At 49.0% G+C, this 27414-nt stretch overlaps 2 protein-coding genes across 5 annotated transcripts in view; both read left to right on the top strand.

Moving 5' to 3' along the window:
- NUP93 (nucleoporin 93) overlaps positions 1-10737 on the top strand; it is a 109679-nt gene extending 98942 nt beyond the window's left edge. For all 3 annotated transcript variants that reach the window (XM_041767374.1, XM_041767377.1, XM_041767375.1), the window contains 10 exons: positions 97-288; positions 899-1025; positions 1140-1212; positions 1505-1549; positions 3228-3344; positions 4109-4227; positions 5301-5418; positions 5921-6004; positions 7391-7519; positions 10465-10737. In XM_041767374.1, the coding sequence (XP_041623308.1) occupies positions 97-288; positions 899-1025; positions 1140-1212; positions 1505-1549; positions 3228-3344; positions 4109-4227; positions 5301-5418; positions 5921-6004; positions 7391-7519; positions 10465-10575 (1115 nt within the window). In that variant the 3' untranslated portion in view covers positions 10576-10737. The remainder of the gene's footprint in view (positions 1-96; positions 289-898; positions 1026-1139; positions 1213-1504; positions 1550-3227; positions 3345-4108; positions 4228-5300; positions 5419-5920; positions 6005-7390; positions 7520-10464) is intronic.
- Positions 10738-26516: 15779 nt separating this feature from the next.
- The window catches only part of SLC12A3 (solute carrier family 12 member 3), a 35538-nt gene continuing 34640 nt past the window's right edge, over positions 26517-27414 (top strand). The window contains exons 1-2 of one of the 2 annotated variants that reach the window (XM_041766261.1): positions 26517-26837; positions 27245-27388. In XM_041766261.1, coding sequence (XP_041622195.1) covers positions 26556-26837; positions 27245-27388 — 426 coding nt within the window. In that variant the 5' untranslated portion in view covers positions 26517-26555. Of the gene's footprint in view, positions 26838-27241; positions 27389-27414 lie in introns of both variants that reach the window. The other variant, XM_041766260.1, reaches the window with a different exon arrangement.

Here is a 27414-nt window from a genome sequence, read left to right as displayed (position 1 = left end):
CTTCTCATGGCAGCCCACCGTGTCGTCCCACCAGCAGGGGCTTCTGCCTGGGGTCAGGGCGGCTGCTAATGGTCGGCTGTGTCTCCTGTTCCCCAGGTGAGTCTCACTTCACAGTGAACCAGCAGCCCTTCCTGTACTTCCAAGTCCTCTTCCTGACGGCACAGTTCGAGGCTGCCATTGCTTTCCTCTTCCGCATGGAGCGGCTGCGCTGCCACGCTGTCCATGTGGCACTGGTGCTCTTTGAGCTGAAGCTGCTTTTAAAATCCTCGGGACAGAGTGCTCAGCTCCGTGAGTATTTGTCGGCAGTGGCATCCCCATAACACACTCCCCGTCTGGCGGCAGCAGACACATAACTACCACTGGCAGGGATTTTGACAAGTGGTATGAATCGTTTTAGAGCGTTGTAGACAGCACTGTGTAGAGTACCAGCCCTGTGGCCCGTCAGTCAGACTGCCTGGAGAGAGGAGCAGAAGATGCAGTCTCTAGAGTCATGAGTCATGTTCCTATTAGGGTCCTCACTGGAAACCCCAGCAGCCACCTTCTGCACATGCCCACCTGGGGTGGGAGAGTCAGAAGAGGGGCAGGAGATAAATGCGAATGAATGCCTGCAGTTTCCTTAGCAATGCAGCAGAATTGCCCCAGAGCACATGCCATAATTGTCAGTTGTCTTCATCTTTTCATTCAGAGACCAGCATCCTAGTAATTTACTGCAAAATGCTGTTTCCTCCACTCTACTTGGAAAGAAATTGAGGATAGGGTAGTGAAGCTGACATTGGCAAAGTTGGCCAGGCTGCAGGAGTAGATACTGCTGGGTCTTTGGATTCAGCTCCCATAGTTCCTGGTTTCCTGGGTCAGAGGGGCAGTGTGGTTGTGACCACTCCTGTCCCCCATGGTGCAGTCAGCCATGAGCCTGGTGACCCTCCCTGCGTACGGCGGCTGAACTTTGTGCGGCTCCTCATGCTCTACACCCGGAAGTTTGAGTCTACAGACCCGAGGGAGGCGCTCCAGTATTTTTACTTCCTCAGGTAAAACTCACTTTTGACCGTTTTCTTAAGCTGGTTTTGATTTCTGCCATCCTGAGGACTATTAGAGACCTCAAGCCCATGCCAGAAACCGTGTTGCTTTTTGTCCCCTTCCAGGGATGAGAAAGATAGTCAAGGAGAAAACATGTTTTTGCGCTGTGTGAGTGAGCTCGTGATAGAAAGTCGAGAGGTATGTCAGTCCCTCTTCTTTCCCACCCATGATTTGCAGTGCACATATCCATGCTAACATGATATTTCTGGTCACTCCAACATGGCTGTGGTGGATATAGCCCAGGGAGGTTTCAGTTCTCTGGTTTCTTGGCTTCTGATCCTGAAAATACTGTGTCAATCTTACTGCTTTCCTGGTTTATGTAAAATTCCTCCTGCCTCCCCTACTTTCTTGCCCTCCTTCATCTCCAGAGAATTGTGGCTTGTGTATATCCTTGTCCAGTAAATGGAGTAAACTTTTTTTGTCTCCACAGTTCGATATGATTCTTGGCAAACTAGAGAATGATGGAAGTAGAAAGGTGAGTTAAATGTGCCCCTGGTGATGTGTTAGTTTGCAGTGGGGGATGTATAAACTGTCCAAAGAGTGTAGTTAAGACTTTAGGATTCAGGGTGACAAAGATGCAGATCTGAGTGAAATGGCTTAGTTTAACAAACAAAGGATGAAAATCACAGGCCACAGTTGATGCCCTTTATTTTAACACACATTTACATTTCTCTTTAACATATGTAAATTTATGATGAGTTTGGTTTTTGGTAATCTCTACACCCAGCAATGTAGGGCTCAAACTCACAGGCTCAAAATTAAGAGTGACCCAGAGATCAAGAATCACACACTCTTCTGACTGAGCCCGCCAGGTGCCTGATTAGATAGCTTTTTTATTATGTCCAGAGGACTCCATCTGTTCATGCCTGCCATATTTTGAGTTGAGAAGGCTACCTTTCTGTCATTCTTGGCTCCAAAAATATGCAAGAAAAGAAGTTGTTTCCTGCACCTACTCTCTCCAGATAGAAAAGTTAGCATTATGTTTGACCTCTTTCAGAAGGTAGTTTCTGAGGGCTCAGAACGTCACACTGTCCCTGAAGATGCAGTGGCTGTGAACCTTGGTGATTCCCTGAGCCGTATCACATGCCTACAGATGGGCAGAGGCCCAGGTGTCAGAAACGAGTACTGACATCCCTTGGGCATTCTCCATGTGGACTTAGGGAAGTCACCTGCCTCTCTCAGGCACTCATTTTCCTCACTGGTAAAAATATGGGTGGCTTAGAACCAGAATCTCAAGATGAACTCACAGGGCTCACACTCTCCAGCTCAGAAGAAAGGCCAGTGACCGTACTGATGACAGTGGCCATGCTTCTTGAGCAGTGACATTTGCCAGGCACTGTGCTGAATGCTGTACAGGTGTTTTCTAATTCAATCACCACAATGATAATCCAACAAGGTGTTTTTCAAGTGAGGAAATGGAGGCAAGAAAGGTTATTTTCTTCGGGATCACACAGCTAGTAAGAAGGGAAACTGGAATTTGACCCAGGCCTTCTTGACCCGGAGCCCATGCCCTTCACTCTTCTCCTGTGTGCCCCTGAGGTGGCAGGAACAGGTCACCCCTACTAGGTCCAGTGCTGAGGGAGAATCAGAACAGCCAGACAGGTCACTCTGGCCGCCCTAGCTCTTCCATTCTTCCTATGGCCTCTCACATGCTCCTGACCATTTGGTTGCTGGTGAATGTGGATGGTGATTTAAAAAAAAAATATCCTGACACCCCTTGCCACGTATTTTTTCAGCACTGAGTTTCTTTTGCCATCTGTCTTAGAAAGCAAATCCAAAATCTTTCAGAAATTTCCTCTGAGCCTCCTGATTTTTCCACCTAGTGCCTACTCATCAGCAAATGTATGATCATTGACTATTTCTCCTACCCTTTGGATCATCTTGGACAATTAGCAAGCACAGATGTCTTATTTGCTGGCTCCTCTGTGCCACCCCTGACTCTCCTTCATGTGTCGTTTCCTTGGTCCCTTTCATATGTTTAATAGGACCTTACATCTTCAAGAAAGCCAGTGTCTAACTGATGACATATATGCATTGCCCAGAGCAAACATTTTCAGTGAAAGTAGTTTTCAGATCCCAACTGCTTCTCTGTGTTTAAAGTAACATCTCTGTGCACCTCTCTTCTCCTCCCCCTTCATAATTTGTCTTGTCAGCCTGGAGTCATAGATAAGTTTACTAGTGACACAAAGCCTATTATCAACAAAGTTGCTTCGGTGGCAGAAAATAAAGGACTGTTTGAAGAAGCAGCAAAGCTCTATGACCTTGCCAAGGTAAAGTATACCCTTTTCTTTCTCCTTAATAGATGTCGGCCTTTTGGCATTCAGTACACAAACATTTTGATGACACCACTGCTACACCACTTTCCTGCTGAGGCCTTTTCTCCTAGTGCTTAGGCAACTAATGGTCCTGTCAGGGTGAAATTCCCATTTTACAGAATTATTCCTGCCACAAGGTATTTCTGGCCAAACAAGAGGAACATATTGCAAGGATATCCTGCAGGCACTGAGCTCTAGTCTCACTTGGCAGCAGAATAAGCGTCCATCACATTTTGATGGTGAAGCTTTGGGTGAAAATCCCTTTGTGCTCACCCTTCTGGTAGCTGCAGACATGCTAGTGAGCACTGTGTGTTAGGGAAGGGAGTGACAGCTAAGGCGTTTGGAGAGAACTAGAATAAGTATGTCGACATAACATATGGTGACTACTGATCATTGTGTGGCCCAAAAAAGATTATGTTCTTTTTTTTTATTTTTAATAAACTGAGAAAAGTAGGCCAAAAGAAGATTTATAATTCATTTTCTTGAATTTAAAGATGTTTTGATGCAGTTCTCATTAAGACATAGGTAAATGTACAAACATTAAGTGTACAGCTTGGTGAATTTTCTGTAGGTATATATCTGTAACCATCATCCAGATCAAGATACAGAACCATTTTTATCCATCATCTCAGAAAGTTTCCTCTTTTGGTGGTTTTCCCTTTTGCCTTTTGCTGATTATTTAATTGAGTCCTTCCTTAATTTTAAAAAAAATTGAGCAGAATGCTGACAAGGTACTGGAGCTGATGAACAGACTGCTCAGCCCTGTCGTCCCCCAGATCAGCGCACCGCAGTCCAACAAGGAGAGGCTGAAGAACATGGCGCTCTCCATTGCTGAACGGTAAGGCTGAGAGCTGGCTCCCAGGCTCTGTGGGGGCCCCGTACCAGGGTGCCAGGGTGCCAGTGCCCACCAAATCCATCTTTAGCTTTACCAGTCACATCAAGTAGTTTCCCAGAAACTCCCCATCCCTGTAGCACTGTTGAGACTTCCTGTTTCCCCACATCATAACCAATACTTGATACTATCAGACTTTGAGAGTTTTGCTAGAAAGAAGGGTATGAAAGCGTATCTCACATTCTAATCCTGCACATTGGGTTTAATTCTAGGCGGGATCCCTGGGTGGCGCAGCGGTTTGGCGCCTGCCTTTGGCCCAGGGCACGATCCTGGAGACCCGGGATCGAATCCCACATCGGGCTCCCGGTGCATGGAGCCTGCTTCTCCCTCCGCCTGTCTCTCTCTCTCTCTCTCTCTCTCTCTCACTATCATAAATAAATAAAAAAAAATTTAAAAAAAAAAAATTCTAGGCATTGTACTCATCAATATACTGTTAGCAACCGTCTCAAAGACATTTTGGAACAAAGCTAGTGATGGCTGGATGGGGGAATTCTTAAAGGTGGTAGTGGCCAATGTTTAAGAATCTGGCTTTCTTCCTCAGTGAGATAACTGAGTTATCAGACTTTAACTGATGAACTCCCAGGCTGAGGCAATAGTCACTACTTTTTGTGCCCTCTACAGATACTCCTAAAAAAGTGAACCAGAGAAAATTGGGTTGGAGATGCATTCCTAGAGTAGCACAGAACACTCCTTATCAAATAATCCATTTAGCAAACAGTCTTCAGTGGTGGCTGCTGGGCTTTTGGCCCATCAGAACCTTTCACCCTTCCTGTAGATTTGGATGCTTGAGATGGTAGCTGGGGCTATAGGACCATCCTTCATGCAAAATATTTACAGATGGAGTCATACCAAATCCACCATCAACTTCGTGGCCATTTAAAAAGAACTACTTTCCACACCTTAATCACCTCATCTAGAGATTTCACGAGCTTTTTGGCTTTTTTCAAATGTTTTAAAGTTAGACATTTATACAGAAATTCATAATTTCTGTCCCCCCTTGCTGCTTTTTTGTCTTTCAGGTATAGGGCTCAGGGAATCAGTGCAAATAAGTTTGTGGACTCCACATTCTATCTTCTGTTGGACTTGATCACCTTTTTTGACGAGTATCACAGTGGTCATATCGACAGAGCCTTTGATGTAAGTTTCAAGAGGAATGTTTGAAGTGCAAGTTAATATATGCCCTTGGAAATTCAAAGCCCATCATGGGATTCATTTAAAACAAAGGAAGTAAAATAAATAAATAAATAAATAAATAAATAAATAAATAAATAAATAAATAAAGGAAGTGTTACCACATTCTTCACCTGTTAAGCGAAGAAGACAAGCATGATCCTGGGAATTGAAAAGGGATTTCTCTGTTTCTCTTTTTTTCTTTTTCTCCCCTATTCCTTTCCCCATTAGTTTGAAAGTGGAGGTTTCTCAGAGTAACTTGAAATATCTGAATTTTATAATTGTCTCAGAAAATGAGGTCAGGAATTAAGTTAGCAAATTAGAATCAGAGCCTTTGTGTATATGAGGGAGCAGCATTTTCTCTTAAGAAGCCATTTTTAACATGTTAGATGCCAACCGTCTGTTTAAGGAGATGAAATGCCTGTGATGGTTGTATCATATGGGGCTGGTGGGGTTTTGTTTTAAACAGATAATTGATCGTTTGAAGCTCGTGCCCCTGAATCAGGAAAGTGTGGAAGAGAGAGTGGCTGCCTTCAGAAATTTCAGTGATGAAGTGAGTCCTTTTCTTCTTGCCTTACGGATTTTTTTCCCCACTTCTGCTGAAAGCTTTTGTTTTAATGTAGCTGATAACATTAAGAGCCCTCACACCACTCAGACTGAGTTTTCTAAGGCGAGTCCAATTTCAGGTATCTTGGGTTGGTTTTTCTGTGAGTAAACATATCCCCATCAGATTATTGTCCAGATTCCTGATGCAGAACAGTCACTTTAGTTACTTGACATTTCCTTGGGGGAACAGATTTCTGGTTGATCCTGTGAAATCTGTTTTAATTTTGTATTGTCTACTTGTTCTTGAGGGTCTTGGTGCTTAACTCTGATTTTAAGTAATTCCCTTGAGTATATGAAACCTGCACCATGATACACTTCCTTCCTTCCCTTCTCTGAACTATTTTGTCTTGAGAAGCAGAGCACTGACCATAGACACAGTTATCATGAGCCCATGACCCCCAGAGCAACTGTCTCTGAAAGGTTTCTAGCACATCACCACCATCTAGCTTGTGAGTACTCATTTGAGCTACACACTGGGATTACTAAGAAAACTTTAAAAAATCGTCATGCCCAGACCCTCCCTACCCCCCTGCCCCTGAAATTGTAGTTTCTCTGATCTGGACTGGCCCAGAACTTGTCTGCTTGTTCCCACATGCAGCTGGTGTAAAACTCTTCTCTGGAACCCTAGACACTCAGGTCCCACTGTCTGCTTCTGGGATGTCATTAATGTCATTAACAGTGTTTCCATTTGAAACTGTTAAACTCCAGAAGCAAATACCTTTTATGCAAACATGTTTCTATTTTAGAGGAAGAAGGCAAGACCACCTTCTGCACATGTGCTGGGGAGGCTGCCTGCTGTGGTACTCAAAATGTAGAACATCTTGCCCCTTGCCCACCTGCCCTTCCTATTTGCTGTCAGTTCTACCCCAGCCACTTGCCCTTTTGTTGTTTCTCGCCTTCCATGGAACGTATTCATTGCGTTCAGGACTAAAGTGGTGCCCAGGGCGTCCCTTGTAGACAGCCCCAAGGACTCTACTAGGGCTATGCACATCTGATGGAGACAGTCTGGCAGCACTAAGATAGAGGGGCTCCTGAGGACTAGAGAACTGATGTGCTGACTCTGAAGTCCAGACTTGTGTTGGCAGGCACTCTGTTGGCCGATCTGCGTACATAGTGGCCAGATGGCAGCATGCTGTGGGCCACTGCCCCACTTAGGAGGGATGGCATAAAGACAGGAGCAGACGAGTGACCTGCCTCAGCTAGGAAGCCTGGGCTTTGCTCTCACGCTTGCCGTTTCAGTGCCACTGGCTCCTTTTGGTGACCCGGTAGCCACCTAGCCATGGTGTGCCCAGGCCGGTTCCTCCTCCTCACTTTGTGTGTTTCCTCCGTGCAGGTCAGGCACAACCTCTCAGAAGTGCTTCTCGCCACCATGAACATCTTGTTCACACAATTTAAGAGGCTCAAGGGGACAAGTCCATCCTCGGCATCCAGGCCCCAGCGAGTCATCGAGGACCGTGACTCTGTAAGATCCCAGCGGTGGCCAGAACCATCGCTGAGAACCACCTTTCTGGTCTGCCGTCCCGTGCCACCTCATGACCCTGCTCAAGCCCCAGATGCTCTTTTTTTCTTACTGCTTAGCAGCTGGGTAAACCCTGTGTCAGGAGTCTCTCAGAAGAAGTCCAACAGTAATGGCATGGCCGTTCTTCTCAAGCTTTAAAACAAACAGATGTGAAGTCTGCAAATACCACTTTTTTTTTAAGAGAGAGTACATGTGAGCTTCTGGTGGGGGGGCAGGGGCAGAAGGAGAGAGAATCTTAAGCAGGCTCCATGTGTACTGTGGAGCCCGACACAGGGCTCAGTCTCACACAGGCCTTGATCTCACGCTGAGATCATGACCTGAGCACAAACCAAGCACCCCATGCAAATAATCACCTTTAAAAAAATCAGACAATACCAATTCATAATGTTTCCGTAGGAATTTCCTATGCGTTTTAAAATAGGAAGGTTATGGGGTGCCAGGGGAGCTCAGTCCGTTAAGCATCTGTCTTTGGCTCAGGTCATGGTCCCAGGGTCCTGAGATTGAGCCCCACATTGGGTTCCCTGCTCCGTGGGGAGCCTGCTTCTCCCTCTCCCTCTGGTCTTCCTCCCTGCTTGTGCTCTCTGTCTCAAATAAATAAATAAAAATCTTTTAAAAAATAAGTAAATAAAAAAGGAAGATTATCTTATAAATCTCTGCTCAGCACTTTCATCAGAACCATGAGTACTTTTGGTCAACACATGAATTTGATGCAAACCCTTGTTTCTGCTCTTAGTGACCCCAGAGAGGTACCTATGGCAGGCATCATTATCCCCATTTGACAACTGAGGAAACGGAAGCCCAGAGTCAGGAAGCAGTTTCCTTTTGTGGGCCCCTTCGGTGGAGGTGAAGGAGCCATATCTGAAAACAAAGTCATCTGACATGAAGCCAGTGCCCCTTTCTGCTGCCTGTGGGCCCTCCAGCATTGTATGGGGCAGGCCAAGTCCAGGTAGATAGAGTCCTAGGACTTGCACGACATATGTTGTCCAGTAAATTGGACAGAAGGGCCAAGGGGTTTGACACAATTAAAAGTCCCTTTCCCTTAACTTCCCACTTAATGTTGAAATCCTGTCCTTTGTGGGCTTTCTTAGCTGTGACCCCGCAGGCACTGTCATAACCGAACTGCTGACTAGTGAGCGATGGTGAAAATGTTCACCTTCAGCAGTGTAGCTGGTGGTGCTCCGAGGGGTCCACTCAGTGGTGGGCCTATTCTTGTGTCATCCACCCACCAGGCAGCTACTGATCTGCCATGCACCATTGGACAGGCACGAGCCTGAAACTAAATGTCAGGAGACATGCCAGCAGTGGACTCACTGTGCCTGGGCCTTGGCAGGCGAGTGTTGAAGTGGTGGACATTTCTGATGTTCCGTGTGCTGCTCACGGGCCAGAGGAGGGCTTGTACAGAGAGTAGAGCAGTGGCCTGGCAGGCCCTTTTCCCACATTTGAAGGGAACTGTTCTAAGACCAGCTGAACTCACATTCTCTGTGTCTTAAGTTCTCTTTTTTTAAAAGGCACTTAGGTTTTATCACGAATAAAGCCATTCTCCTATCTTTCTCTCACTCACTACTCCTTTTTTATGATAGATAGGGATGAGTAAGATCAAGGAGAGACTTAAATGTAAAAACTACCTGCCCAAGGAGTGAGTCCCTTTGCCTGAACACCCTGAAAGTTCATTTAAAGTAGCTTCAAATCAGGCATGAAAGCCCATGTACTTTTTTTTTTTAAGATTTTATTTATTCATAAGAGACACAGAGAGAGAGAGAGGCAGAGACACAGGCAGAGGGAGAAGCAGGCTCCCTGTGGGGAGCCCGAAGTGGGACTCAATCCCGGGACTCCAGGATCACGCCCTGAGCTGAAGGCAGATGCTCAACTGCTGAGCCACCCAGGCATCCCACCCATGTACTTTAATACAGTTTTAAAGAAAATCTAATGGGCATTTTCATCATAAATTAAAAATTCCTGCTGGTTTGGACAGTCATTAGGACATATACTTGCCAGTTTATTTCACATATCAGGTAAAAAAAAAAAAATTGGCTTTCAGTTTTCTTTTTGAATAGTCCTTAGGAAGCCTAGTAAGTGACCCTTGGACCTTCCTTAAAAGTTGTTAGTGGTCTAAGAGATGTTTGTAGACTCTCCCTTTCTACTCCAGATACAGTTTTCCTTCCTAGCTGTTATAAGCACCCAACACATCTCAAAATAGGGCAACCTGAAACTATTCTTGTAAGTTTCTTTATTTCATATTTAGTGATTTATCACCTGGAAGCCACTGTGAAGGTTGTCCCGTTTTTGTTTTTGTTTTTGTTTTCCTGTTACTGAAATCACCTGAGTTAAAATCTTTTTTCCTCCCAGAACAAGCTAGGAATTTCATAAATACTACTGCCTAGGAAAAGAGGGCCCAGCACTTATGTCAGGAGGGAAGAAATGGGAGGAGTAAAAGAAAGGAAAAGGGAAGAAAAGAAGCAGGAGAGGAAGAGAGCTGGAATGGGATTAGCTGCCTTTGTGGGGGCCTGAGAACTTCAGATCGCCACAGAGCCAGGTGGACAGAAACCAGCCAGGAGAGAGAGAGAGAGAGACCGAGAGAGACAGAGATGTAGAGTTGGCTGCCTGAAGCACAGGGCTGTGTCAGAACTGATCACATGTGGCAGGCGAGGCAGCTTGTCTGGCAACCTCATCTGTCTTTTGCTTAGTAGACTGGGCCCCAGTGGATGAGCTTTGCTAACTCTGCACCATGGGGGCGGCATGACAGTTGGGGGTAAGACTGTCATCCACCCACCAAAAATCTGGCCCTGACACCAAGGGGTAGAACATGGAAGATGATGGTGGTTGCTCCCAGTATAGTGCCCTCACTTGGAAGTTCATCAGTTTTCTTCTCTTCTTTCCCTTTCTCTCAGCAACTCCGAAGCCAAGCCCGAGCCCTAATCACCTTTGCTGGGATGATACCCTACCGGACGTCTGGGGACACCAATGCAAGGCTGGTGCAGATGGAGGTCCTCATGAATTAAGTGTGATGCTTTGAGGGGCTTCTGGGACTGCACGCTGTCAGTACCTCGGGCGCATGGGCCCACTGGGGTGGAGTTTCTGGTTTGTTTCTGTTGTGTTTTGTTTTGTTTTTTTGTATTATGTATTTTTGTCAGCACCAATAAATTTCTTTGATTTGTATTTCTTTTCACATTCTTTTTTTTTTTCTTTTTCTTTTTTTTTTACTTTGAAATTTTTTTTAGATTTTTATTTGTGTGGGAGGAAATGTCTTTACTAGTGCTTGGGCCAGAGAATGATAGGCTTACATAGGCATCTGTGATTTGGTTAAAGTTGACCTTAAATGATTAAACATTCACCCAAAATGAGCAAGGAAATGAAGCCTTTGGGAGTTGCTTTTATTTAGATAGAGTATTCCATATGGCAGGGCCACGGTTCTTTTCTTTTTTTTTCTTTTTCTTTTTTTTCTTGTTTTTTTTTTTTTTTTTTTTTTTCACATTTTCATTTGTGAAAGCCACCCTCAGCCTTGCCCCTCTTTTCTCTTGGGCGTGCCTTGGGGTCTGGATGGTCTAAGACCATCCTCCAAATCATCTGCTCTATTCCAGGATTAATTAGTTTGCTCTTCTGGTGAAATCCCACTGGAGATGAAAATAGACCTAGAAAAATAGCTTTTTTAAAAAGGAACATTATAGGTACCTCAGCTGGAATGTAAGGAAGGGCAGGCCTCTGTGTTTCTCCCTCTGTAATTGCCTGCATGGGCCTGTGCACTCCCCTCCTCCAGAACACTTCTAAGCTCAGTCTTCCTTTCTCTGGTGGTTGGTTCCTGTTGGACAACCCACCTTTCCAGCTGCTCCACTCATGAGGCCCACTGGCCAGGCAAGCTCCTGGGTCATGTTCTGAGTGCTGATGTACAGAATCCAGATGCCACTGGGCATCAGCACTGAGTGCCTGGTTCCTGAGCAGAGGTTGTCCCCCATCATTGGCTCGGTTTCTCCTGCCACCAGTCCTGAAGCCCTGTACTAAACTAGAGAGGATGAGGATGATTGTTTGTTCCTGAAAGGGCCAAGTGAACTTCCGGAAATCAGGCAGCAGTCAGCCATGCTGGTTTTACCGACTGTTTTGGAGGCCAGCTCTCCCAGGAAGATGTTAAGATGCCAGAGTCTCCAAATGTGCTTTTCCTCTTAGAAGTTCTTTGCCACAGGGCATGGATACCCTCACTGTCCTGTGGTGGTTAAAATAGTTGTTAACTTTCCTTTTGGGAAAGCACCAATCTTCCCCAAAATAATAATGGGACCATCTGCTGTTTGTCAGTTGGATTCCATGATCCATCAAGGACGTGGCCTGAGGGTCGGCAGGGGCTGCCTCTGCCTTCATTCTGTCCCACCTATTCACCCTGGAGCACCCACCTCCAGTTGAGCTTCACTAAGAAAGTCTCAGAAGATGAGCCCTGCAGGGAACTTGATTTAGCAAGCTGTACTGTTTATATGTGCTGATTTATATTTTACACAAGTCCCACAGTTCACCTTAACAGTGCTTTACAAAAAGAGTACACAGCAGACTTAGCATAAAGTGTGACTTTGTGATCTACTTTTAAATATTAGATCTTCCTCATAGATAGACCTGTAACACCAATGTAAGGGCTTACATTCTTTAAATATGTATTTGCTCCCTGCCTCACCACTTGTTTATCGTTGTGAATTTGCCTTTCCTTGCATCATACCGTTCCTCTAGCTCCAAATAGGAGAGCTGCCCATGAGCCCCACATAAGGGGTTGGGTCCTCAGCCCTTTGACCTGTGGATGAGACATAATATCAGGAGAAAAGCAACCAGACCTTGAACTGCCCAGATGGGGGAGCTGAATGGAGTTGAGAGGAAAGCTGTCCCTGGTTGGCTCTGAGGACTTGCCCAGTAAGAGCCATCTGTAGGAGAAATAAGATAACTGGGTTCATTCCAGAAAGGCCAGACTCCCAGAGCAAATCCCAGGGCTTGCCCTAAGGCCTGTTCTGTGGTGACACGTGGCCTGTTTGGTGTAGAGACACAGGAAACAGGCTGAGTTTGCAAGGCCGCAATATAACAGGTTCCCCTATATCCATGGTTACAGCTTGTGCCCAGAAACCATGGTCCTGTGACAGGCCATTAGGTAAAAGTCATCCTCAGCTCACCCATTCAGGGAACTAAATCCTTTCCCTTGATGGCCATCCATGATTTTAGGACCATTTATACAGAGATGCAGAGAAAGGCACTGGGAGTCTCACATTCCATGGATGATTCCAATCTTTCTAACAAAATCAAGGGCAGTTGGAGATTGACAGGGTTAGTGCCTGCCTCAGAATGGCTCATAATCAACTCACTGAGACACTCAAAGAGAAGTACTGACTTGATCAGGGTCCTTTTCAGAGGCCTTGAGATTGTATTTCAAGGATTCTGTTCTTTTTATTTATCTATCTATTTTTAAGTAAAACAGCTCTGGCTGCCTAACTTCAAAGGGAAAACAAGAGGAACTGGTGAGCTCTCTGAGAGCAGGTCCTTTGGTTTTATCACTTCTGAGATGGACAGGCTCATCAAAAAGCAGGAAGCGCTAGTTCACACTGGGACTGGAATGTGGGTCCTGCCCCTGCCCCTGCCCCTTTAGAACTGAGTGTCTCATCAGAGACTTCATGGCAGTACGGCTGTTAAATTGTTAACAATTTAACATGCCAGTTAAATTGTTAACTCTTGATGCAATTTTAAATAGGGGCTTGGGTTACTTAATGCACAGTATTACAAACTTTTCCCCCGCAGTATCCAGTATTTGCTGATGAACTCACCCACCCCCAACCAAAAAATTGAGGACTATTCACTCTGGATTATCACTCCTGCCTGCTCTGAGTAAACTCTCTGGGCCAAACTTTTAATACTATATCTAACAACTACGTGTGGATATGCCGACATACTGCTACCATAGACTAGATCTCCACAGTCCTTGTTTCTCCATTAGGCATCAGAACTTTTGTCTAGCTAATTAGGTAGTTCACATCATTGCCAAAGTTCCTCACACTACTCAGGAAGTGACTCCCACATGCCAGATGCCTGAATAAAACCCCAGGCTGGTGGGTTGCCCCAGGCCTGCCAAAGTGCTGGCAAGCCCCCCCCCCCCCTCCCCCAATGACTGGACTCTCATTCAGTATCAGTCTGCCCCGGAGATCAAAAAAAAAAAAAAAAAAAAAAAAGGCTTTTGGGTGGGTGGGTGGGGCGGTTCTGCATGTCTCCCTTTTCTTCATTCTAGGCTGACATCAGATGTCACCTGTGTCCAGCCCATCTTCTGACCATTTCATAGTAAACTAGTATTCCTAGTATCACAGGGCAGGGAGAGGAGGGGAAAGAAGTCTGTCTTCCTGCCACTAACCTTTCTAACTGAAAAGGTTAGTGGGAAAAAACTTAAAAGCACTAACTAAAACTACTTAAACAACTTGCACCTCTCCTTGCCTTGTTATATGGCTCATGTGGCTGGCTAGAGTCCGGGGCCTGGCTGAACAGGCCCCGAGGGTCCATGTGCCAGCCCAGGCTCAGCTAGCAGCTAAAGAGCCCCTGCATGTTCTGGGCCCTGCTAGGTGACTGGGGATAGCCAGGGGTATCAAGTCACCCTTCTAAAATTGTTCACAAGTCTAAGAAAGTGGCCTCACCCCCACATACACTCCTCTTTGCCACATCTAAGTGGAAATACTGGTAGTTTGAAGTTGCTAACCTAGAAGCATAGAAAAGTTTTTGTCCTAACCTTGATTTTTGAAATTGCTTCTGGTTGCCTTCTGGGTATATAGCCCACAATGGATTGCTCAGCAAATCAAGCAGATTCTTTGCTTTGGCTTCCTATGCCACATCCTCAGTACCAGCTCCACGTGCCTGGATTCAGACTCCTTGTCTCAGATTGGAGGCCTTTAATAGGCATTCAATCTGAAAGAAAGTAGAGAGGAGTATCTCTGGGGGTTAGATGAAACAGAGCTTATCCCTCAAGGAAAGGTGCAGAGCTGTACAGTATGCAGGGAGATGTTGAGAGGAAAGGGGTAGAACTTTGATTCACTATTAACAATAAAGGTCAGATCTTAGGGACAAATGGGTTATGGATGGCTGGCCAGAATCCTAGCATTGCATTAGCACACTCTCCTCCGTGTTGCCTTTATCCCTGGGGTTTTTAAGGATCTGTGGAGAGATGAGAGGGTAAAGTACTTCAGGCAGTGACTTCTATTTGAGCAGGAAGCAGGGAGCCAGTGATCTCAGGACTAGGAGAGAAGCTGACATACCGTAGCCCCTTCAGTGGTTCCGGCCTACCTGGCCTTGGGCTCTCAGGTGGTATCCGAGGCTGCAGGGCTTATAGCTAAGAAAGCCCCCTTCATTTGGGCCATGTCCAGTTAAATTTAAATTTCCCATAAACAGTGAATAAGTTCTTAGTTACAAGTATGTCCTACTTTTATTTGGCTGCCCTATCCAGGCTAGCCTCTGCTGGCTTTTGCTGCCTAGAGGCATCCAGGTTTGGCCGAGGCTCTGGGAGCTCTCCAGCTAAATTGGATTACCCTGATTTGTTGCACTGTTTGTGCTTCTGTGGGCAGTGGAAATGACAGTGAGATATGAAGTCACTTGAGAGAGGGCTGTAACTAGAATTCAGTTTCGAAGAGGCAGGCAGGCTGGCTGCGTGGGATGACTGGGCCCCGGTTGACCCCAGCTGCTATCATCTACTGGGTATTTTTCCATCAGGAATTTCAAATGTGTATTTTATAAAGAGAACAAGGAGGCAAAATACATACAGGCTTTTCTCACTTGGTCAGTAACTTTTATTAGAAATGCAGTGGGGAGAATTCTTTGCTTTATTAAGTTATTTCCTTTTGTCTTTGCTTTTCTGACATTGTTGCTGTGTGGTGTTTGTGGGGAGAAGGGACAGGCAGGAGTCAGTGTATGTGTTCTGCATGTTGCTCTTTGTACAGTAACTTCTGCATTTACTCTGTTTAGGATGGTTCTTTCACCACCACCCCTGTCCATAGCCAGTAAATTTCTGGAATGTTCTCTCAAAATGCCATGTGCTCCCTTTGTTGAGTTCTTCAGTGGAGCAGAAACCTCTCTTGGGTCTTCTTTCCTGGGAATGTTCTTGGCTGAGGCTCAGCCTGGGACTCCTCATAGGGCAGCAGAAGCACCTCTTGTCAGCCTTCGAGGGTGATTGAGCCATGCCCCCTCTCCTTGCAAGGAAGGCTGTAGCCTCCCAGGTCCCTGGGTCTGCAAAGTCCCCTACAGGTCTGTGTAAGTACAGGACTCCCATCCCAGCTCTGAAGTCTTGTTCTCCCCTCCTGGTCTCAGAATTCAGTTCCTTGGTCAGGGGTCTGAGGAAGGTCAGAGTCTGGCTGGAGGTGTGGTGGGGTGATGATAAGAAGCCTTGCTGATCTACCCAGCATGTGGCATGCATTCTGGGACTGTGGGAACTGGTAACAGTCTGTGACGCTTTATTTCAGACTCTCAGTGAAAAGTGTTTTAAATGGGGATTGAGAGCTAGTTATTGGCCTTGGGAAAGGGGAATTATAGGCCTCCAGGATTGGGGGCTACGTATTGGTCAGATGGTGGGAGAGACTTTGGCCTGGACATAGGACGCATGTGTCCTGCTCTCTTGGATGGTATCTGCCTGCATTTCTGACCAGGAAGGGCATTTTTCAGAATCTGGGCTTGGGATTCCATTTGGGGATCCATATGCAAAAGACTGAGGAGGTAGGAGGTGCTCATCTCTCTCCACCAGGGGGACCTTGTCCTGGTGAGGGGCTCTGAAGTGATTCCACTCCAACTGCATGGTGGCCCGAGTGTTCTGTCCCTGAAGGGAGAGTTTTAGCCCACTCCCTTTGCATGGGGTCCCTCAGCTTGTTCTGACCCCTAGGGCTGATGAGAAGCCATTTTCTGATAAATCACTTGGGAATTTGGCCTTCATACAAGTGCTTCACATTCCTTTGTTAGGCTTACTGGTCTCTCCCAGGACTCTGCATCACTTCCCAGTACAGGCACAAGTGAGCCTGTGGCTGGCGAGGAAAAATATCTAGGGGGTGAAGACAGATGGAGAGCTCACCTCTGGGTCAGTGTGGCCCTGTTGTCCAGGCCTCAGAGTTCAAGGCTCTAGAGTGGAGCCCTCTATTAAAACCTTGTAAAACGCCACCCAGGTGGCAGTGAAAGAGGACAGGGCCATTTGTCACCCCAAATGAGGAACCACTGTGGGTCTGTGGGTGTGTCTTCATGCTAATCAGCCTGATAGATAAACTGGCTTGTATTTTCAGGAAAATTAAGCCAAACCATAGAAGGGCACTTTGGTTTCTCCAATACGGATGTTTGAGATGTGGCCCTCTACTGGCCAGCAGCTATCATTAGCACAAACGGCCTCAGAAGGATTTCTAGATCCACCACCCCCGCATCCCCACAACTCCACCCTGAAGGGAAAGAGCTCTGCACCAGGGTGGGTGGGGAGAGGGCAGGGCAGGGCGAGGCAGAAGGGGAAAACACCCTCAAGAGCAAAGGCTTGTAGAGCACAGAGCCCTGAATGGAACGAGCCCACAGCAGCGCCACCAGGCCTCAGGCCCTGGCGTTTTCGAGAGACAGCCACAAACTTTGGGGCTAGGCTGGCAGTTGGGTTAAAGCCCCTTCACCTCTGGGTGATCAAATGACTGAGGGCAAGTCATCTGACCACCCTGAACCAGTTTGCTCAGGTATAAGGCAGGGATAGAGCTTATGGAAGTCACGTTCCTACTGCCTGTCACAGTGGCCCTCCATAAAAGTTAACGTTGGCCACCCTGCTCCCAGCCTCCTTTAGACGAGTCTCTGGGGCTTCAGGTATGTCCTCTGCCATTTGGCTTCTGTCCTTCACAAGGTTCTTCACATGGGTGCAGGGTAGACCAGTTACTCCCACTGCAGGGAGGATGGCTTTTCTTTTTCTTTTTTCAAGAAACAAAATTAGGTCAAATTGGTAGGCTAAAGCTTCACTATTAGGCAACAGACGTTGTTTGACATGCCAAGTTCAGCTTGTGATTCCTGTTGGTTCAGTGGCTGCTAAATGGAGAATGTGGGAGCATCTACCCTGTGCCCCGGGCACACGGTAGTGAAGAGAACCCATGTCCCTGCCCTCAAGGAAGTTACATTTTACTGGAGCCAGTGAGACCTACAGCAAAGATCCTCTTCCTGTAGCTTCCCTCAGCCACTCAGCACCCACCAGAGGCCTCGGGGCTAAGAGGTTTGGGATGATTTTTGAAACTGAGGCACAATCCCTGCTTAAGCTCACAGTGTGGTTGGGGAAAAGAGATAAACAGGTATGTGTGCATGTACCCACAGACCCACCATAATAAAATAGGAAGCCCTAAGAAATGCTGCAAGAAAAAGCCAGATACAGAAGATACCAGGCAGGATTTCCTGTGGCTAAGGGGTGCGGGAGCTATCTGCAAGTGACCAGGATTCAGACCCACAGACATGGTGGCGGGGGTGGGGGTGGGGGTTGGCTGTCATGCTAGCCCAGGACACAGTGAACCCCAGCTCCCCTCTTAGCCCGGCCCCCGCCAGCAGTGTCATGCAGCTGTTCATCTCTCCTATGACCTTGAAGCAGGAGCAACAGCAGGACTCAGGTGAGTTGAGGGACCCTGGAGCCAGGTGAACTGCCAGGGGCCCTAGGCTTCGTGTTCAACCCTTCCTGGCCAAGCTCTTTGTTTAAGAGGTGAGTGTGTGGGACTGGGTGGGGCACCTGGGGGAGGTGTGGTCCGTAAAGCAGAGAGATGGGGGCAGGGGTGTCTGATTTGAGGGCACACACTTGTCTGTACAAATCAATAATTTAAAGGCTACTTGCTGGCCTTGGGCAATGAATTCAGCACAAAGGGCTGGCGGCCTGCTGATGTATCCACATGTCCACCCAGGAGAAAAAGCTCTTTAAAAACTTTGTACAACACAGAAGATGGTTTTTAAGAGACTGAATCATCATTACCTTTATGAAGAAGAGCCAGACTTTGTGCTGCACACAGCCTCGGTCAACACATTTTCCTCTAGCTTATAGCTCTGGCTCTGCCAGTTTCAGCCCTGGTACACATTTGAGTCACCCAAGGAGCTCTTAAAACCACAGGTATCTGAGGCCCTGTTCCCTGAGCTCCTTCCTGTCTTAGTTGGCCTGGGGAGGGCCCTACACAGCGATTGAAGTTTTTTTAAAAAGCTCCCCAGATTATTTTCCTTGGGTCAGGAACCTCTGTTCCGATTGAAAACAGTACAGAAGTTGTCTCTAGGCGTCTCCAAGTGTAGAAGCCGCTCCCCCACCTCTCAACACAGATTTTCAAAAAATCCCAGAATGTCTGAAATGCACCAAATAGGAAAATAAAAATTCTAATTAGGAAAAGTATGCATTGCACTCAAGCCCATTGGGTCAGCTTGCCCATCATGTACCCACCAAGGTCAAGGGCTAACACAGTCTTTCATGGTAGAGGGTTAACCAGTAAAAATGACATCAGCTGAAGAATATCACTATCGGAGGGACAGGAGGGTTGGGTGGACATTTTGCAGGAAATCACAAGTGATTGACCACCTGACAACTCTAACCAAATCCCTGGTAGTGTCCCACCAGCCCCCAGCCTTTCTGTGTCCATCACTGGCAGGCCCACATTGTGACAAGGCTTGCCCTGAGCCTCTCTCATGCACGTGCTCAGTGGTGCTGCTAACAACCCACTAGGAATAAGGACCCAACTTATGTTCTACATGCAGCCCCTCACACTTCCTGCTGTGGATCTCTATACCCTGCGGGACCACCACCCAGCCAGAGTGACCCAATCTGGAGGGGAGATTCCCCTTGCACCCAAACCCCTTCCCCACGTTAGCACAAATGCAACCTCAGAGGCAAGTGTCATCTTGCACTTGTCCCTGGGGTGCAGGGTGACCATAGCCAGTGGTCCTTTGGGATTCGACCTTGGGGTATTAAGGCAATCAGCAGCTTATTTCAAGTATCTGGTGAAGAGGCAACCATGGAAGGAGAAGCCAGTCCCACTTTGAGCCTCTAGGATCCTCTTAATATGTCCTGCTTTATACACAGCTTTGGTCAAAGCCTGCGCTCTGATGACTGCAAAAGACCAAAGCCAGCTCTTTTGGGTTTCTGCTTCCTAATTCTGAGCAACTCTTCCCACCACTTCTCCCCTGCCCCAACTTTTTTGTTGCTTAATCAACTCTAGCAACTGCCCATACCAGAAAGCAGTGTCATAAGCAGTCAAGGATGGGTTAATTTTCTCCCACTTTTTTTTTCCCTGATAGTGGAAGAGCTGAGCTAAAATTATAATCATATCATTTACATTGTAGAACGCCAGTAATATCCTCTAAAATACTTCCTTCACTCCCTCTCTTGATCATCAAAAGACCCATTGACTAAGAGGAATAACCTGTTTGATGATGAAACTAAGGTGTATAGGGATAGTGGTCATAAGGTAGGTGGTACAGAGCCAGAGCCAGGCTGATTTTGGCTCACATCCTCCCCTTGACCACTGAGTGTCCAGGGCTGGCCCGGCTTGGGGGACAGGATGGAAGAGCTGCGCTTTTAAAGACAGTTCTGTGGTTCTAGGTCCCTTGATCTTAGCTGTGGGAGCTCCTGGGCTCCATGAAAGAGCCTATTAAAGAGTATTCTGGGAAAAAAAAAAAAAGGATTCTGATTAGAAATATACCATGGATTTCAAAATTGAGCAGAATAACTATGTTTCTCCTATTGCTTTCAAGAAAGGCAAAACAAGTTACAGTAAAGTTAGGAAAGCTAAAGATGTATTGAAAAATGAAAGTTTAGTCTCTAGAGCTCAGGGGTTAGAGCACTTATAAAAGTGAAAGGCTGGGGGCAGGAGACCCCATGGGTTTGGCTTCTTGGTTGCTTGGAGAGCACCCTGGCAGAGCCATCGGGATAGAAGGAATTGTGGTCATATCAGTTACTACAGGACTGAATTTTTGTTAGAATCACAGCTTCAGTCTGCATTGGTGTGGCCAAACTGAGCTTGGACTGCCCTTGCATTGGTGATCTGCTCAGCTAAACCCGATGGAGAGGTAAAGAGTTGATGGAGATTCCTTTTCTTTATGAGAAAGGGAAGAGGGGAGATATGAAATCTCACTCTTTCATCAGATAGTGACCACTGATCATAATCCTGCTTTTTGCCTTGCCTGCCGGGAAGCTCCAAGCTGACGTATGACACTCCCTCCTTAAATGATTCTTTTTACCTTTGTTCTAACTGTGCTATTTTGTACATTACACTCCATTGCCCCAGCCAGAGGGTAATCATCCCTTCTCTGAATCCGGGGGTTTATGGTGTCATGCCTTGGGTTATGGTTACTGTTGGCTTTGCCTCTTCTGATGAACTATATGCCTCTTGAGGACAGTGATCATGCCTTGTCCTTCTGTATCCTCCAAACTAGTCAGACTGTTTCTAAAACATGAAAATTTACAGTTACTTGTAGAATGAATGTTGGCTCAATTGGTTAAAAAAAGAAAAGCAAGTCTGACCATGAAGGAAAAGAGCAAGGACTCCCTCCTTTAACGATCAAATATCAAGCAATGTTCCCCCTTTCTGCTTTAGCTGCCAGCAGTGTCTACTGCTAGAATGTTGTCTGCTAGAAGGAGCAGGACTGCCACAGGCACGCTTACGTGGTCCGCTCGTTTCTCGGCCCGCTGCTGGAGGCGTTGCTCCCCAGAGCCTTCCCAGGGCCTGGCACCTCCCTAGTTGTTCCGCACCCCCCGCCCCGGCGCCCACAGCGTTTGTGTGTGCTCTCCCCTTCCCCGCCGCCCTCAAGCCTGTGAGCCCCCCCGCGGGCAGGGAGCCCGCCCCCTCGTTCACAGCTGCGGCCACTGGGCGGGCGGGGGTGCGCGGGGCCGCACTGTCAGCCGCGGAGCCACATCCAGAGGAGGAAGCCGCCGACCCCTGGTGTGTTGCTGCAGCTGGTGTTGTGAATCAGGCCGACGAGCAGCGCATCCTCTTACCCGGCTATTTCACGACACCAGGGTTGCATCATACCCATCCTCTCCAGGCGAGCCTCGTGGGACCGGGGCCACGGACGCGGGGATGGGGTGGGGAGGCGGGCGGTTTGTGTGTAAGACTGTTCTCTCTGGTTCCCGCGTCTTGGTCAGCACACCCCTCAGGATCACCTGTCGAGCCTCCCGAAAATACTGAGGCTGGCCCATCGCCCCCTCCTGTGCCGCATGCCCCTGGAGTCCCCGGGGTGGGGCCACCGAGGCAGCCCTGGCTAGGGATTCCCGGGCTATGCGCCAGCCTGCGCGCTCAAGAGCCCTAGTGGGGGCGGTCTGTCCAGCCTGGCTGTTCCCACAGCCCACCTGGCCCTCCCTGGCCCTATTCTTTCTGCCTTGCACGGCTCACCACACATCTGCCACTCCTCAGCAGCATTCCAGAAATAGGTGGTATCCGACACTCCAGGGAAGGCCAGGCTCCTTACCCTGGCATTGCCAGGTTTCCTTGCTCAGAGATGATGCTGCCACTTCCCCCACAGGGTGCTCCCTTCTTCACAAACACCTGCCCTGCGTGAATCCACATGCTGGCTCTCTCAGCTCTGCCTTTACAATATACCTCAGCACCCAACACCGCTCACCACCCCGCCACCCACAGCCCGCTCCTCTGGCCTGACCACCCCACGGTGCACCCGCCGCAGCCCCTGACCAGCCTTGCCTCCACAGTCCATCTTCCATACGACAGCCAAAGTGATCTTTGACAAATAGAAACCTGATCATCACATGATGGACAAAAAAACTTTGGACCCTAGTTTCTGAGGCCCTACGTTTCCCCTTTCATGTCTCAAACCCCATCTCCTTGGTCTCTCTGCTCCACCATACTGGCCTTCCTGCTATCTTGAAGCTCCAACTGCACTCTGATCCCAGGGCCTTTGCACATGCTCTCCTCTCGGTCTAAAAGCCCTGAACTCATACCTGCCTGCATATGGGCAGCTCCTTTTCACTGTTGGAACTCATCTCAAATTCCTCATTTTCAGAGAGGCCTAAATGCCCCTCCTAACTTTTTTTTTTTAAAGCTTTGTTTTCTTAATAGCACTTATCATTAAATGTATTATAATGATTGTTTGCTTATTTACTGTCTCCCCACTAGAATGTGAGCTCCAGGAGGGCAAGGTCTTTGTCTTGTTCTCCATGGTGCCTTCCTTGCCTAGCACGGGGCATAATATGTGGTAGGCACTCAATAAATGCGTGTGAATGAAGAAACACCTCATATTCCCCCCTTCCTTCCCTCCTCCCTGACCCCATGGCATTTTGTGTTCCAGACCCGGTCACCTCTTCCCTTGTGTTGACCCTGTACCCGAGAATCCCTTCCCTCTCTCCTAGCCAGTTGCCACAGTCACCTTGCTGTCTTGTCTGCCAGGCAAGGTTGTGAGTTCCAGTGCTTGTACACAGGAAGGGCCCAATGAATGCTTAAATAAATGCCTCTGTGGCCATGAAGATAGGAGGCTCTGAGATCCAGAGGTTGCAGCAGGCCCCGCCCTGTCCTGACCATGTTAGCCCTGGGCCTCAGGTTTCCACTTCTAGGGAATTTCCCAACCACTGAGTCCTTAGTTCCTTAGATAAAGGAAATTCTCCATTCCCTTGAGAAGCGGGAGACTCAAGGGGCCCAAGTCCAAAATCCCATCTCCTTGGTCCCTCTGCTCCACCATAATGGCCTTCCTGCTATCTTGAAGCTCCAACTGCACTCTGATCCCAGGGCCTTTGCACGTGCTTTCCTCTCGGTCTAGAAGCTGAGAAGGAACTTCTCCGTCCCCCTGAGAAGTAGGAGACTTAAGGAGCCCTGAGTCTCTCCACCAGTGGCTGACACTGGCAAGGTGAGTCACCACTGACACTGGTGCAGCCTTTGATTCCATTTTGCTGCTGAGGCTCATCCCAGTCAAAGGATTTGTCCCAAGTCCCATGGAAACTGAAGTCTGAGATGCGAGCTTGAGACTCAATCTCAGGGCTTTGTTTGGGGTCCACTCGATTCTGAGTCCTGGCTCCTGGACCTTCAGGGCTCTGAGAGCCTCGTGAGAGCTGAAACCTGAGAGCACTGTGTCTCTGCCAGCATCCTGAAGAGTGTCTGCAACTGGACGATATTCCGTCCACATGTAAGAATCCCCGTTCCTAGGGGCTTGTGCTTTGGCGCAAGGTATTGCCGACAGTCTCTTCCTCTTATTCTATTGCTAAGGCCTTTAAGGGGTCCTGTTTATCTCTCTCCTCCCCACAGAGAGATGAAGAGGGACAGGAAAATTTTCTTGAAGCAGCAGTTCTCCCTCTGGGGCTGGGAGGGACCTTGGAGCTGCCCCGGGCCTGGCTTTCATGGAGGGAGGAAGAAATGACTTGCCCAAGGTCACCGACAGATCTGTGGCTCCTCCCTCTCTGTGGTCCCCATGCTCCTGGGAATCAGCCCTTGCCCCTTCTGGCCCCTTCCTCTCCCAGGATGTTAATCAGGAAATTTCCACAGTTGCTCCGGGGACAGGGTGTGTGGATTAGTGGAAGGGGCTGTTGGGCAGCTGTGACTTGGGCCAGTCAGGTGGCAGTTTAAAAGTGAGAGAATGATAAGATCTGCCCAGAGGCGTCATGGGAGGGAATGAGTGAACTGCCCCCTTCTCCCTAACCTGACCGGGTGGGGGCTGCCCGGAAGGTGGAACACTGACCTGGAGTCTCACCTCCTAGCCCTCAGCCCCACTGGCAGCCTGTGTGGGGGCTGCAGACACACTTCTCCAGAAGCTAGAGGGGGACCTAGAAATCCTGGCAAGGGGGTAGGCAGGCCTTGGGGGAATTAGGAGGAGCCCCAAGAAAAGTCTTTTAAAAAATTAACATGCATGGGGCACCTGGGTGGCTCAGCGGTTGAGCCTCTGCCTTTGGCTCAGGACATGATCCCGGAGTTCTGGGGTCAAGTCCCACATCGGGCTCCCTGTGGGGAGCCTGCTTCTTCCTCTGCCTGTGCCTGTGTCTCTGCCTCTCTGTCTCTCATGAATAAATAAAATCTTTTTAAAAATTTAACACATATGAAGAATATCTAAACTGCAAAAAGCTACACAGTGATCATAATCTTCTGGGCCTGTCACCGAGGGCCTGTCTTCCCCGGCTCACCTCTATGCCTGTTTGAGCCAGGAGAATGCCCAGGAGCTGCCCCTTGCCCCCTGACCCGGGGTGACACCGAGGGTTTCTGTGGCAGCTGCTCTTTGGCCTCTGCTTCTGGCTCCCCTTCATCATTCATTCAACAGACATTTATTGAGGACCTACTGTCTGCTGTTCTAGTTGCTTCAGGCTATCAATGGACAGGATAGGCCCAGATCCCTGCCCCCATGGGCTTGCCTTCTAGAAGATTAGGCAAAACTTATGTCCCCCTTCCCAGAAAAATGCACTTAGGTGTGCAAACTTGTCCACAATTTTGCGGGCTCCTGGAGCCCAGGCCAAGCACACTCATCTTGGAGCCTGAGCCCCTAACGCAGTTTGCGGCTCCGACACAGGTGAAGCATTCCCAGCTGCCCCCTTCTGCCCGGGCCTGCAGCTGGGCACACCTATCCTGGGCCCCCCTGGGCCAGAGTGAGAGGGGACAGGCGGGCCCCCCTGTAAGTCCTCGGTCAACTAGGCCTGGCTTGCCGGTAGAAGTCATGGAGTCCAGAGAACTCCAGGCATCTCAGCCCAAGTCTGAGGGGCAGGGCAGAGGGGGAGAAGAAATGTGTCTCCCGTGTCCCTCCTGAGGATGGCTGGCGCTGGCGATGGCCTCCATCTATCCCCTGCCTCCAGAGAAGTAGCTCATCCTCCAAGACTCCTGGTCAGGGGTTGTCCCATCCTGCTGTCCCCACCCTGACCCTCCTCAGGGGCGTCTCTCCCATTGCTGCCCTCGCTACGCAGTGGGCTGGGCTGTCTCCATGTCCCTTTCCCCCACTTACTCAGCAGCATCGTGAGCGCAGGCACACCTTCCCACTGGTGGCACATCAGCTGGTGGCACATCCCGCTGGTGGCACATCACATGGTGGCACCATGCTAACTGCTAACCCCTCTCTCCTGACCCCTGCCTGGTTTCAGCTCAGATTTCAACCCTCGCCCCCGCAATGTCTCAGGCACCTCTGGTGACCAGAGGGGTCCCTCCTACAGCCCCCCATGCATTCGAAGGGTGGCCTCAGGGCTGCTGGCAAAATCGGAGCCTGATCTGACTCCGCACCAGGGTGGGGTCTTTGCCCCCCTGCCTGCCAGGGACGCTGGGGCCTCCCTGCCTGTGCTGGCTATCTCCTGGGGCTCTATAAGCAGTGTCCTGGAGGCAGAGCCTGGGAGGCTGTGCTGTGAGTGTGGGAGTGGTACCCAGCTGCCCTGTGGGCCTTGCCAGTCGACAAGGGTCGGGGTGGGGGGCTACACATCACACTGGGCACATGCTGAACTCTGGATTGGGGGTGCTTGCACATACTGGCTCATACTCTCTGAGATGTCTTTGGAAGGACATGCCCAATGGGAGTCAGAGGTCTAAGTGAGAGAGACTAACCTTTCCTATATATGTGTGTATATATAAACTACATTTTTAAGTGTCATGCCAGTCATTTAGTCACAGTGCTAAGTACCTAAAAAATAAAACAAAATACTATGTACTCAAATAAGAGGCTTTTGAACCACGTAGGGTGGAGCCTCAGGTCATTAGGTGTCTCTGGGGCCCCTCACAGGCTTCCTGAGTGTCCTCTGGCGAGTACTCCTTCCCAGGGTCCCACAGATGTCCTCTGCTCTCGGACTCAGAAAAGCCTCTCGGGGACCCGGGGGTGAGGCGTGTTTCCCCCTTTCCCGCTCTGTGCCTGGCTCTGGTCCCAGGCAGGGCTGCTATCTCCGTGATCAAGGGGTGGGCAGGACAGCAGTGGGCACGTGCTCGGCCTCCCACCCTGTCCGGGGACCCTGCTCGCCAGCCAGCCGTGGGCGGTTTGGACCAAACTTCCTCCTCCTCCCTGCTGTGGGCCCAGCCTATAAAGCCACCCAGGACGTCCCCGCCGCCCCTGGCCCCCTCCCCTGACACCCAGAGCCACAATGGCAGAGCTGCCGGTGTCAGAGATGCCAGGGGACCCCGCACTGTGCAGTGGGCGCTTCATCATCAGCACGCTGCTGGGGGGCGATGAGCCCCCACCGCCGGCTGCCTGTGATAGCAGCCACCCCAGCCACCTGACCCACGGCAGCACCTTCTACATGCGTACCTTTGGCTACAACACTATCGATGTGGTGCCAGCCTACGAGCACTATGCCAACAGCGCCCTGCCCGGAGAGCCCCGGAAGGTCCGGCCCACGCTGGCCGATCTGCACTCCTTCCTCAAGGTAGGCACCATCTCAAAGCCTGGCCACTTTCCTGCTGTGTGACCTTGACCCAGTTACCTAACTTCTCTGAGCCTTGGCTCTGTCATCTGTGCTGTGGGGACAGACAGTTGTCTTCTTCATGGGTTGAGAGGCCTGAATGAAATGCGGGCATGGAAACCATAAAGATCCGGACACGTATTGTAGTGTTTATTGTCCAGCCATTGGCAACACAATCATCAGTCTTGGCCTCCTACAGAGGTAATGAGCTCCCGGGCGTGGCAGTGCACAGAGGCTGCACACACCTGAAAGAGAAAGGGACATGGGACGGAGGGAGGTCTGCAGCAGAGGGGAGGCTGGACCGTGGAGGGTGTGGATGGGGAGCCAGATTGTTGGTGCCTGCCTGACCTGTGGCCTCTGGGCTCCAGCAGGAAGGCAGCCACCTGCATGCCCTGGCCTTTGATACCCGGCCCAGCCATGAGATGACAGACGGGCTGGTGGAGGATGAGGCAGGCACGAACAGTGAGAAGCAGCCTGGGGAGCCCGTGCGCTTTGGCTGGGTCAAGGGGGTGATGGTAAGTAGGGTGTGGATGGGATGCCC

The sequence above is a fragment of the Vulpes lagopus genome, chromosome 8 (genome assembly GCF_018345385.1).
Source record: "Vulpes lagopus strain Blue_001 chromosome 8, ASM1834538v1, whole genome shotgun sequence".
Lineage (NCBI taxonomy): Eukaryota > Metazoa > Chordata > Mammalia > Carnivora > Canidae > Vulpes > Vulpes lagopus.
This window is presented reverse-complemented; position numbering and strand designations above follow the sequence as displayed.